The sequence below is a fragment of the Populus nigra genome, chromosome 11, assembly GCF_951802175.1.
Source record: "Populus nigra chromosome 11, ddPopNigr1.1, whole genome shotgun sequence".
NCBI classification, from domain to species: domain Eukaryota; kingdom Viridiplantae; phylum Streptophyta; class Magnoliopsida; order Malpighiales; family Salicaceae; genus Populus; species Populus nigra.
The window spans coordinates 3,929,738-3,943,297 of record NC_084862.1 but is presented as its reverse complement, the minus strand read 5'-3'; the positions used below and the strand labels follow the sequence as shown (position 1 = coordinate 3,943,297).

The window sequence follows — 13,560 nt, the reverse complement described above, 5'->3', positions numbered from 1 at the left end:
TTTTTAAGAAAAGTTGAAATTACATAATATATAATAATAATAATAAAAAAAAAACGAACCTAAAAACTTTTATACGAGGCCTCGGTATAAACAATCAAACCAAAAAGGCAAAGTATCCAAAATAGAGGCTTTTTTGCCAGGCATTATCATTAATGGTAGCAGTTAGAACATACTCATGCAGAACAGTTCTTTGATTTCTGAATATAAAATAAACCACTACTCTCTCATAGATCAGTAACGTAATAAAAATTATGAAGATGGCATGGAAGATTGAACAAGGATTCTGTTAATTGGACTCAATATCAAGATTGGCAAGTTGTTCTATGTTCATAGGATAGACCATGCTCAAATCCCCATTGAAGGCCTTTCTCCCCATCAAAACATTCACAGCTTCTGTTGGGTGGAATGCATCCCAAAACACGTACTGTTCTCTGTTAGGACAAGGTGTTTGGAACGGAAGACATGTAATTTGACCTCTATTTCGCCCGATGCCACAGCATCCACGGTTTATAACGCTAAATCCTACATAAAAAATAGTTGAAACAAACATTAGCAAGGATTTGAAAATACTTTCAAGAACCAATATTTACACTAAAAATTAGATTCATGGGGCACTTACCATAGGCTGGGGAGTTAGTGAGGATCTCTCGAAACATACGAGCGACATCAATAAAAATGAATTTTGCACCTGGCAACTGATTGGCATTGAAGTTACTGAGCATAGCCTTCACATTTTCATTGAAAGGTTGAACTAGCTGGTTAACTGAATCTGAGCAGATTCCTGCAGGGCTCTGGGCCAAGATACTTGGGATACACCCCATGACTCCTAATCCCGCAATAACAAATTTCCGTGCTCCAAGATTGTAAAGTGAAGTGAGTTGCCTACTATATTCTTGAGTCAAGAGATCTGCATATTGTCTGCCATTATACTGATTCCGAGTTGGATAGTTAGGCATGAGATAGTTATTAAGGTAGTCATTACTGCCCATCCCCACAAAAAAGATGCTCCGTCCAACTTGCCTGGCCACATCGTCTGCTCCAAGATTATTTGTAATCTGATCAAGTGTATTTTGGAAGTTCCTTATCTGTTGGTCAAATGGTATGCGACCTACCTGATCAAGAAAACCATACATACAACATCAGCTGATGTTTCATTAGTGCAGCCATGCACGTTTAATTTGATCATGTGTGTAGGCCAACCATATATATGCTGCATTATATTCAATTCCTGTGAATTCAAAATGGTCATTTATTGTCACTCTAAATAGCGTGATTTGTCAACAGCGAGGAATTAAGTTGCATTAAATGCACCATCTGCAGATGCACATGAAGGTGAATTGCATAATAACTAGATCAACGGAGCAAGTATAATGAACCGTGTCTACAAAATCCATGTATTCAAGGAGCATAAAATTGTTATAAAAGGAGGCAAAATTTAACTCTTAAGGCTTTAATTTCATTAATCTGCATGATGATGCATAATTCTACTTAAGTCTACAGGTATGAGTGGATATGCTTACAAAATTTCTGCCTGTGATATCAAGGATTCCTGCCGCTGCAGAGGCATAGTTGACTCCATTAAGCACTTGATCTCCTGATGCCTCAGAGTATGCAGGAATTAGAGGAAGTCCTAGTTGTTCAGCTGCCAAAGAAAATGGAAGGAAAAAAAAATGATAATCACAAATTGGAGGGATTCCAATTGTTGGCCAAATTCCACATATGTGTGTGCATAGCCACCTTTCCATTTCATTTTTCAATAGAATTTCGTTTTCCTAGAAGATGTATGTAAGTAATCGCATTACTTAACAGGCATCGATCGTTGCTAATTTTGAGATTTGGTTGCTTATCTGGAAAGGCTTTTCCTTTCAAGAAACCAACAGAAAATAATATAAAAGCGGAGCAAAAGGTGACCATAAGAAGATGAAACAGAATTCAAGTCTAGAAAGACTATTTCCTCAAACTTGCTAAACATCGTTCTCCTGTCTCCACATATCGCAAATCCTAAAAAACGAAATTTTTGCAAGAAAAGAAGGAAAATACTCCTTTAATTAAAGAAAGATGCCTCTTCTGAAGTCTGAATCTTTTCTGACTGTCAAGGAAGATAAAAGGGAACCGATATGACCATGACAAAAAGTGTATTTTATGTCTTCATGGCATTCTGGACTCAAGTACTGCATGCAAGCTTAACATACAAGCAAAGACAACCAAAGAAAAGGGCAGTGGAGATTTACCAATTTCGTCAACCATGGTGTAACCATTGGAGAAACGGCCAGTAGGACCACCGTTGAAGTCAATACCATAAGGGAAATAGTTGGCCTTGGCAAAAGAAGGAAGGTTATTGTTATTGCCATTGTCAATGAGCGAGTCTCCAAATATAAACATAGCAGGCACCATCTCCCTTCTCCTTCCCACTCCTGGCCCAAATGGATCCACATTTTGGCCTAAACCTACACCAAACACCAAGAAAATCACCAGCATGCAAGGCAGCTTGAAGGTAGCCATCTTGAGAGAGGGAGAGGGAGGGAGGGAGAGGAAGGGAGACTGTAAAATATGATTTCGAAGTGTTGTAATGTAAGAGTTGAGGATTTTTATGACTGTGAAAAGGCGAAGGAGCTTTAATAGAGAGGATGTATGGTGGGTAGTTGAGATCTAGTAAATGTAGTCATCTGTTTTCTCCATTGCAGTAATTACACTATGATATGTGCAGGGCACCCAAATACATGCAGGCATATTTTCAGTCTTTCCACATCTTGATCCCCTTTTTTCCCCTTGTCATATATATATATATATAAATTTTTTTCAAAATTGATTTAATAATATGACAGTATAGGAATAGAATAACATGAAGAAAAAATTCTATTAAAAAATTCTAAACACAAATCTAATTAAGCACATAAATTATTATAAACAATAAATCAACATAAAAATAGATTTTAACTGTTTTAAATTTATAAATTCAAATTGACATATATCTTTATTATGAAGATGGAATGGTTTAATTTTGGTGTGTATAAATTTAATTCGATGAGAAATGAATTTATTAATGTTTTGGTTAGATTCATTTAATGAAGAATTTCTCTATCCTTTCTTTATTGTTTTTATATTTATTTTATGATTTTCAATTTTTTATTTTTAATCAAATCCCATAGTAAGAAAATAATATATAAAAAATTAGTTGTTAGGATTTATTGGTGATAACATGACTTGGGATATAAAAAACATTTATGAGGAGAAAGTTGAAAAAAAAAACATTAACAAATCATTTGAAATTCTTGAAATTAAATTTAATTATTAGAATTAAATCAATTTATATGTTTGAAATTTTTTGAATGCTAAAAAATGATGAAGAGAGCATATTAATTTCCTTTGAAATTAACATTAAAAGCAATATTATAAAAATATCCTTAACAACACAAATCCTATTTTTTTACAAAGTCCCCCACTATCTCCTTCTTTTTCTTTTTCCAACCCCCTTGAAATTTGCATGGGCTAGACTTGCAGAAGATTAATACTTTTAAATGTCAAACTCATAGAAGAACAAATTTGGAAGGGTGGATCTGTTACTATAGTTTTTAATTCATTTTCTAAAGCACTGAGAGAAGATTCTAGTTTTTTTAATTCATGATTCCATGACCTGTGTTTTGCTCATACTCCAACCTGAAAAGGGAAAATTTTTTTTTATTGCAAGCAGCTTAGATATCGTTAATTTTAAAAATCCTAAAATTAATTAAAAAATATATAATATAGCCAAAATACTAGTATTAATAATATTAAAAAGATTTACATATGACCATTTATATGAAGACAAGTGATCAACTGATGTAATGAACTAGGGAAAGGCTCCCTTTGAATTCAATCTCAACTAAACCAAGATAAAATGACTTAACAAACTGTTAGTGTTGAATTTAATATTTTACTTCAAATATAAAAATTATAATAAATTATAAATTAAATTCAAATAACATATACATATATATATATATAATTTAATTTTACTTATAATTTGGTTAAAACTGGCTGTAAATTTCTCATCTTAGTCGCTTGTCCTATGAGGAAAAAAAAGTACAAAAAATTTGAAAAAAATTATTTCCATCTCCATAAAATAAGCATGATGTTTTTTTTTTATCTAACACTTGCCACTATCGTTCTGTGTTCATCAATCCGAGCACAACCTGAGAGTGTAGCACTAATTCTTAAATGGCTAGAGCCCATTAGGGAAGTGATTCGGATAGCTAGGCTCATTGGAAAAAGGAGAAAACTACACCCATCTCTATTTAATGAGCTACCACTTTACTGGCTATTATTTACTGTCTGTTTGAAACTGTCATTTTAATTATTTTTTAAAATATATTTTTTAAATTTTTAAAAAATTATTTTTAATTTAGTACATTAAAATAATTTGAAAACATCAAAAAATATTAATTTAAAATAAAAAATTAAAAAAACTTTAAATTTTTTTAAAATATTTTTAAAATACAAAAACTAAAGTTTTTTTTAATAATGATTAATGCATGGTTGAAATCGAAAGGGAAATTCTAGATATGCCGTTTACTACTGCTATCTTTGACTTAAAAGAAAAGAAAAGAGTAAGAATAATTTCTCATATATTGTGGATTATTTGTATATAATTAATTAGTTATAGGGTAAACTTCCATAGATTGAGGCACATTTCATGTATATTTCGGTCCAATCTAAAAATTAAACAAAGTAATCGTCAACCATACAATTAGGAGATTCATAAAAATTAACTGAGGAGGTACAAATTAAAGAAGCCTTTCAAACTTCATGATACAAATATCATGAGAATTTCATGACCTGAAGCTTTTGGAATAAATGCGTCCCTGTCCATGGAGGTGATAATTTCGATGCCAAGAACAAGAATGTTGGAAAGGAGCACTTGCCTGATCGATGAAGAAAGAAATATTATACATACTGAAATGATACCTGCATGCATGACTCATCCATTCTCATAGATGTAGCTAGCAATTTCATGGTCCCCGTTTGCTTAATACATGCTTGTTTCATACACCAGTCATTATTATGGAATATATATGTTGCAGAATACAAAATATTATACATTTGCTATATAAATTTATCATGTGTAGTATACTATATCGTAAAACATGCATGCTATAATAATATAAATAGTAGAATTGGCTATTTGATTAAGTCACTCTCTTAATTAATCATGAATACTATTTTATCTTGGTATCAGAGCTGATCTATCTAAACAGATTTATGTTTTTCCTTCCTTCACCATCTTCTCCAAACTGCAGAACTGTCTTCTCATAGGAAATATATAGGAAATATTAGTCATTAAGCTCCAAGTTTCCAAATTTAGGCCATGTAAGGGTTGCTTTCCAGCTCAAATGGATGCTCTAATCTGAAAACAGAACGATCGCTCTCTGCAGGATTTTAGTTGAAGCCAACCAAACCAATAATCTACTAAATGCTTAACTAGTAAGATATGGTGCAAGCTTTGCACTTGATGTGCATTAATTATACCGTTGTACACGTTTGGTATTTGATAATCCTTAACAAATACCTTTTGGGCAAAAACCCTATGATTAGTTTTATGATCCACCGGCTTTGCTCAATGATTCTGCAGTAAGCTAGAAGGAACCTAATTCCTGATTTCACAACTTGATGGCTGAAAAAATATATTTTTTTTTCTTTAATAAAGCTAGGGTTATAAACTAAAGAAAAAGCTCAAGGGGAAATCTTTGACGTGAATTATGTCTCCTTTAATGACACCTCCTATATATATTCTACAGATACAAGAAAAAGAGGATCACTTTGTCGAAGTCAATTTAATTCTTCTCAAAAACAAAAGGTCAATTTGTAACTGATGGGGACCTTGGAATTCCATACATACAAGATTTCTTGGGGCTGGGAATAATTAAATTAAAGAATTCCTTCCCACTATCACTCGACGAAGGTTTCTTACACAACGAAAGTCGACTCCTTCAAAACTTCTGGTTGAGATTTGGTAAGGTAATTATAATATGTATACTGAGCGATCGCATGTCTTTAAAAGGAGATTGGTGTTCTTAGACCAAGATGAAGCCTGCATGTGCAAAGCAAACTGATTGGTTCCTTTGCAGCAGGTTCGAGAGCAGCTCTTTCAATTTCCGTCTTCTGTATTCTGTGGTTTCAACTTTCAACTTCCCTTTGTCGGTGTTGCTGTTCCCTAGATAACAATGTCGTGACTCATGGTAAGAAAGTGTCCACTTTGCATGCATGCGTTTGGGTACTTGCTTGGCCATCTCTGCATGCTCATAGTTCGACTCTTGTTGCATAGTGGATTTCATTTAAAAATTTGTAGTTGGTGGCCACAGAAAGTCTCAATTATTTTAACTTGGGGATAATTGCATGTTAAGCAATTGTATTTTGCTATTTTACTATTTTTTTTATTTAATCTAGTCAACCAATTATTTTTAGGAGTTTCCATTGCAAATGTACTGATATGATAGATAAATACGATATGAAGTATTTATACTTTATAAATCATTTTATTAGAGTATAAATACCAATAGTAAAATTTAGTTATTTCTTTAAGGAATGGAATGTTTTACAAGTAATTGAATGAAAGATTAGTAACTATCTCTTATATATGTATTTTTTTCATGGACATACATACGAGGAGTTAATATACCTATCTTATTCAATTAATTAAAATCTTATCATCAAATGAAAGGCTACATAAGTTTATAAGAGCTAAATTCAGATTGTTGTATCCTTTATATAAAAAAAATCATCTCAATTTAAAAATTTAAATTGTAAGGTGAGATTTTAATATATAATTTATATTATTTTTTAATATATCATCTCAAGTAAAAGTTCATTGAACTTGAAACTTGCACATGCTAATACTATTTTATGTTTAATTATTTTTTAATTAGAATGAGTTCAAATCTTACCACCTACAATTTAATTAATAAGATTAAACACAAAGTAATGTAAATCTATCTAAATTTTAAGGACAAAAGGCTTTTATTTAAGGTGTATGTGTTAGAAAATTATATAAATTTTATTTTAGATTTCATCTAATTGCTTAAGTTTTTAGGTTGAGATGATTCATTAATATAATATTAAAACCCTACTGACTAACTAGTAACGAGTTCGAATCTTATCACTTTAATTCTTTATTCTCTTTTCTAATCAAAATTAATTAATAATACACGGTAGATCTTGCCATTCTCATTCTCTATTGTCTCTTCTAATCAAAATCAATTAATAATATAAGGTAATATGGATCTGTGTAAGTTTTAAATTTAAAAAGTTTTTATTTAAAAACATACATTAAAATTTAATATAAATCATATCTTGAAATCTCATTCCTTACTTATCATAAAACAAATTAAGTTTTTAGATTAACATAATTATTTTATATAATGACGTGTAACAAAGAGCACGTATAAGGGAGAGCCAATGACTAGGAAGAAGTGTATTCCCGGAGTCAAACGAATCAAGAGAAAGGTAGAAATCGGTACCTGAAGAAGTCCTGGAGAGCTCGCAGAGTACAGGTATATCACTAGCAACATTTTTTTCTTCTCTGCGAAAGAGGCAGCAGATTCTGTTGTACGTAAAATAGAGGAGACAAAGGGATCAGCAAGGCAAAAGATTGGAGAGTATGCAGATAAGATATATGTCGCTGGAAAAACAAAGGTTGCTAGATGTGCCAAGCACTATGTGGGTGATCGATGGTGGGACAGCAGATGGCATTAACGAGAACAGTACACAAATAAGCAGACAAGGTTTTCTTAGCACCCACATGATAAGCCACTGTAACTGATCAATTATCAAGGGTTTGTCATCTCTTGCGGTTACTCAAGCTGGAATGGAGTTAAGATGGAATGTAACCGTGACATGGTCACCGGCTTTCTCAAAAACATTCTTCGTTTCAGAGATTTTGTCATCTCAAATTGGGAGGGTATTAATACTATCACTTCTCTACCCCGTTCTAACTACTTTTATTTTTTTCAAGCCTGAATCAGCGCTGGAATTGACATGATCGTGGTTCCAAACAACTCCAAAGAGTTTATTGATGACCTAAAATCCCACATGAAAAACAAAGTCTTCACTATACATGAGCCGAATTGATGATAACAAGGAAGAGAAACCAATATCAGCATATAAATTTCATAATTCATCAACACCAAACTATCTCGGATAAACCTGTTGCAACCCGATCCTCCAAGCGTTATTGCTGTTATGACCCATACACCTTCTCTCTTAGTCTCTCTTTTCACTGCAGACAACTATTATAGTGTCTTTGACAAAGTTGTTGATGGTGCAACTGTCAGCAGGTGTATGTGTGTTTTCGGCATCGCTGGTCGATCTTTAATGGCAACTGGGAGACGATTTGTTGTTAGGTTGGTTCGAGTTCAAAGTGGAACTCTTTCGTCGATGATGTTGGAGGCTGGGTTGTGATGGTGGTGGCCGATCAAGTGGACTTGCGTTGGAGATGGCAGTTGGCTTTAATGGGGAGAAAAATGAGAGGGAGAGATGGAACGATGTTGTCTAGGCCGTTTTCATTTCTTTCCTCTTTACATTTTTCCTTTTCTTCTCTCTCTCTTTTTTCTTTTCACTCCATTCTTTCTTTCCTTTTCTCTACACAATTTCTTTTTTTCTATTTATCTCTCTAAAAATCTCCTCTCTCCCTCTTGATTTTTCTTCTTCTCCCTTCTCTCCCCTTCTCTCAATGGTGGCTAGCTAGGATCTTGTTGAACACCACCCCACTTGTCTCTCTAAAGATCTACTACATCTAAAAGAATCCATATTGTATTGTTTCCTTCGATTATTACTATATTATCATTATTCCCACTAAAACTTTTCTTCTTCATTATCCAAAAAAAAAAACTTTTCTTCTTCTTCGTCTCTGATTTTCTTCTTTTTTTTTTTTTTGGAAATTCAATCGCATTTAATAAGTTTGGAAGAAGGAGAATAAAGCAAAACATAAATACATCAATCAATGGCAGCCATTAGTGTTCGTGTAAAAACGTTATTGAAGCAATTGCATAGCTAGCAATAGGTATATATGTAACAATTTCTGAAGTTGGTTACTTATGCAACACACCTCACAAATATTATATAATCACTAATGTTCATTGCTTGCAACACCAAACGTAACCTCGCAATTGCACTCTAAACTTAGAGCCAGCTACTCCTACTATTGAAATATTATTTCATTTTGTATAGTCAGTGGGTGTGGAAAATCAGAGGTTACTGACACAAAGTTAGTAATCTCAGCAGTCTCCTCCACCTGCACAGCAAACGTTTCATAATTAGATCAAAGATCTCAACGAAATCTGTATAAAAAAAGAAAGAAAAAAGGAGTTAATGATCTTTTATTAACCTTATTATGGAGGTGTTGGTTTGCAGCCGTCAATATTTCTTCCTATACAATCAAATTCATATATAGTCTTAGAAAAAACATGGGATGTAAATATTAATTAATATATTGAAGGATAAATTATATATATCCTAACATATATTACCACCTGTTTGAATTCCTGACATTTAGTCTATTCAATTTATTTAATATCTCCTTTATGTTAATTACATGTGTTTTTATTAGAGTATAAGAAGCTATATATAAAGGCTTTTAGTGATAAAATCATCATTTTTCTCCCTTGTATAGCAAAGTGATACCGAATGTATAGCAAATTAATAATTAACTAGAAAATCACTGGGACCTATTTATGTCCTCATATATATGGAATTATATATATATTGAGTATGCATGTTGTTTTTTTAATACCCACAGTTAATAATAATAATAATAAAAGTTGAATATTGAAAACGAACCTTATTCCTCAACTGCTGAATCTCTTTAAACATGATGTCCATCTGTGTGCCATTACTTAGTTAGATTTACGCAAATAATAATAATAACAATAATAATAATAATAATAATAATAATAATAATAATAATAAGTTGAAGCAAGTAAAGTTGACTTGGAAGTAATTCGATACCTTGGTTGAACGAATTTGATAAATCCAAATTTCAAGATGTTTTTCGAGCACAAGCAATTCATCTAAGCTCATTTCTGCTGCCGCTCTTGCTCCGAACATGTACCTGTAATTAATTAGGCATTTTAAATCTCTATAATACAAATCTTGCTACATATTTTTTTTGTGATTTAGATATTATATCATCTAATTTCAATGTCGAACACTAACTAATATAAGGCACGCACAAGTTATATCAATAACCCATTAATATATAATTAAGCAAATTAAATTATAATTATTAATTATGGATACAAACCTTAGTCCTTTTTGCAATACTTCAATCTCTTGCTTCAACATGTTGATCTCCTCCTTTGTATCCTGCAGGCCATAGATTACTTCTCCATTAGTGAAAATATATAAGCATTAGATTAAAACCTTAAACATTTTTGAAAATTGAAATAGTTCTTGAAAACTGTTTAACCATGATCCAAATAGTCGATGTATTACATAAACATCCAGCGTTCATCACCCACATATCCAAATAGTCGATGTATTACATAAACATCCAGCGTTCATCACCCACATATCCACCCCTTTATATATATATATATATATATATATATATATATATATATATATATATATATATATATATATAATGCCAAACGGTAACAAACACAAACTTTTAGTACACTCCATACATTTCTTTAACTAGGAATCATAATATAAAGGGATTTTTTTTTCATCTGTCAAACTTTTTTTTTGTCATTGTGTGTGTGCTTTTTGCGGTAAATGGGAATGTTATTTCATTTCCTTGAAGTATGAAGGTTTTGGCAAGATTTGAGTACTTGATTATATATCAATTTAATGAGATATAATTTTAATTTGTATTATTAAGATATAATTAAAAAAACTAAATATCAAATTGAGAAATAAAAAAACCTAGGTAGAGTATTTTAAATTTGTGTGGAAAAGTTATGTTAGTCTTCATATTCTTTGCTAACCTTTTTTTAGATCCATGCAGTTTTGATTTTTTTTTTTTTTTTATGTTAAGTTCCTAAGGTAAGTTAATAGAAAGTTTCTAAAAAATAGGAAGAAAAAATCTTCTTTTAAATGGGTTAGGTGCATTCCAACCTAGGCCCAAACACCATTCCTTTTTTTAATCTTTATTTTTTAAAATTTGAATTTAAATTATTTAAAAATATATTTGGATCGATGACCATCTCGATGGGTTTTCAATTTCAATTTAAATTTATTAAAATAAATCAATTAAAAATACTTATAAGATATAATTTATTAAAATATAATTTAGGTTTTACTTGGTTTTTGAATGAGAATATAACATCTTTTCTAATATATATTGCAACCTCTTTTTTATCCACAACCCTTCATAACATTTATTTTAATTGTTTTTAAAATCTCATTCATCAATACATGTTTATTTTTATTATTATATAATTAAACAAAAAATTATTTTAAAAAATAAAATTATTAAACATAATAAGTTTTCATGTTAGATGTGATGGGTTAATATGAGTTCATCTGTATCGATCTAAAATAATATCATTTTAAAATTAAAAAAAAAAGTTAAAACAATAACATATTTAATTTTTTAAACCAGATCAGTTTTAAATGGATCGATAGTGTACAGTTAAACAAACTTAGCCTAACAAATCATATCAAATCAACTTCAACTTGGTTTTGTTTAAAGCTTAGCTCACCTTTTCAGGTAATTTGGATTAAATTTTGCCTTATAGTTCGAACACTGAACTATTTGATCTAATCTAATAATTAAATCCTGGAATCAAAACCAAGACATGCATCTAATTATCACAACTCGAACAAGTAATTAACCACTAGCTCAACCTAAGCAGGTTTTTGGTGCTTATCTATTGCAGTTTCAGCTTATAAAAAAAAGGAGTTTCGCGAATGCAAATCAGTCGGATGTTGAGTCCTCAAAGCTACGATGATATATATATATATATATATATATATATATATATATATATATATATATATATATATATATATTCATCACCAACATTGCGCATAAATTAGATGGGTATATTTCTGTAGTTAGAACGAGCATCAGATGCTGTGCAAGCTTTTGCATAAGAATACGAATATTATGTTTATATATTTGCTATCTACTTTTAAATGCATTCAATAAACTTAATTAGTTGTATAATTAGATAACGTACCAGATCAGGCGCCGGCTGGGTCTCCATGGCAGCTGGTTCAGGTTGAGCCCCGCGGCTGGACTTCATGTACCTCTCAATGAGCCCTTGCATGGTTCTTGAACAACAAGAACAGAGAATTTTCAGTAGCTAAATAACACTTTCTCCAATGATGTGCATAAAAAAAAGCTTAACAAGAAAACTAGCTAGATGATATTTTCGCGACGTCCCTTGTGAGGAAAAATGTTCATAATTTCATTTATGGTTACATGCATGCATAAATCGACACATGTTTTTTGTTTGTGTAAAAAACAATATACGAGTGAGCCCACACACATGTATACGCATGCATATTTGTTTATGTGAATGGAAAGGGAGAGCTAGGGAGGAGAGAGACCCTTTGGTGGCTAGTTCATAGAGCTTTCCATGGGCGGAGAAAATGACAACTCCAATTTCAGCATCACACAGCACAGAGAGCTCCTTAGCCTTCTTAAGGAGCCCTGCTCGGCGCTTGCAGAAGGTAACCTGCCTGTGCACATGATTCTCAATACGTCTCAACTGAACCTTTCCACGAGCCATTTTCCTCCAGACAACCTCCCACTAGTTTGAACTAGCTTCAGGCCGGTCGCTGTCGTAATCCTCCCCCTCAGAAGCTTTTCTTACAATTGCTTCACAAGACAGCTTCGGAACTTAAATAGTCCCACCAGAGAATGGGAATCAAAACATTGTGAAGCTGCCTTTCCTCTTTACTAAATTATGTATTTAATCTCACTCACCAGTCTACAGATTCTTTAACTATTGCCATGATATGATTGGTAATGCTTTCCCAGCTTCCTCATTTGCTTGGAACTCCGCGCCCACATGAGTCGGTGCGCGCGAGGCATGGCCAAATAGATAGAGATTTAGCCTCAAAGTTTTCATGTGGGGCAGGCCAAGTCTAGTCAGCAGGCAATTGCTTTTTCACATGCGACCCATTTTATCTCATGGTCATTTTTTTGAATCAGTGAGCTAGCTTAGCTACCCATGGTGGGTGGCTTTGCACCACCCCCACCCCACCACTTTTCCTTGTTTTTTGGCCTTTGTCATTCCTTCCACCTTTTGCCTTTATAACAAAAATATACCTTCTCTGTTTCTAGGGCTTTTTAACCTTAAGACACAGTTTACCCCTTTTTTTTTCTAATATTTATATAGACTTATTTTTACAATTTCAGTTAAGACTTTAACTTTTTATCGAAGTTTTGACAATTCAAGCAGTGGTTGGTATTATTGTGATGACGATTCTTTCTTTAAAATATTTTTTTGTTTAAAAATTTAAAAATACATTAAAATAATATTTTAATTTTAAAAAATACATTAAAATACTTTTTAAATATAAAAATAAACTCGGTTTAAATAGTTATCAAATAATATTACCCTCATTTTCTCT

General features: G+C 32.0%; 2 protein-coding genes across 2 annotated transcripts; both read right to left on the bottom strand.

Annotated features, from left to right (window-relative positions):
• Nucleotides 1–96: 96 nt before the first annotated feature.
• Nucleotides 97–2,571, bottom strand: LOC133706331 (GDSL esterase/lipase At1g71691-like). The gene is made up of 4 exons (XM_062131837.1): nucleotides 2,232–2,571; nucleotides 1,521–1,642; nucleotides 620–1,112; nucleotides 97–522 (listed from the first exon to the last, which is right to left on the bottom strand). The coding sequence occupies exons 1-4, from the start codon at nucleotides 2,500–2,502 to the stop codon at nucleotides 287–289; spliced, it is 1,122 nt and encodes a 373-aa protein (XP_061987821.1). The 5' UTR covers nucleotides 2,503–2,571; the 3' UTR covers nucleotides 97–286.
• A 6,376-nt stretch (nucleotides 2,572–8,947) lies between these two features.
• Nucleotides 8,948–12,954, bottom strand: LOC133668791 (agamous-like MADS-box protein AGL12). The gene is made up of 7 exons (XM_062088798.1): nucleotides 12,532–12,954; nucleotides 12,159–12,252; nucleotides 10,274–10,335; nucleotides 9,979–10,081; nucleotides 9,811–9,852; nucleotides 9,359–9,400; nucleotides 8,948–9,265 (listed from the first exon to the last, which is right to left on the bottom strand). The coding sequence occupies exons 1-7, from the start codon at nucleotides 12,711–12,713 to the stop codon at nucleotides 9,173–9,175; spliced, it is 618 nt and encodes a 205-aa protein (XP_061944782.1). The 5' UTR covers nucleotides 12,714–12,954; the 3' UTR covers nucleotides 8,948–9,172.
• Between the last annotated feature and the right edge of the window lie 606 nt (nucleotides 12,955–13,560).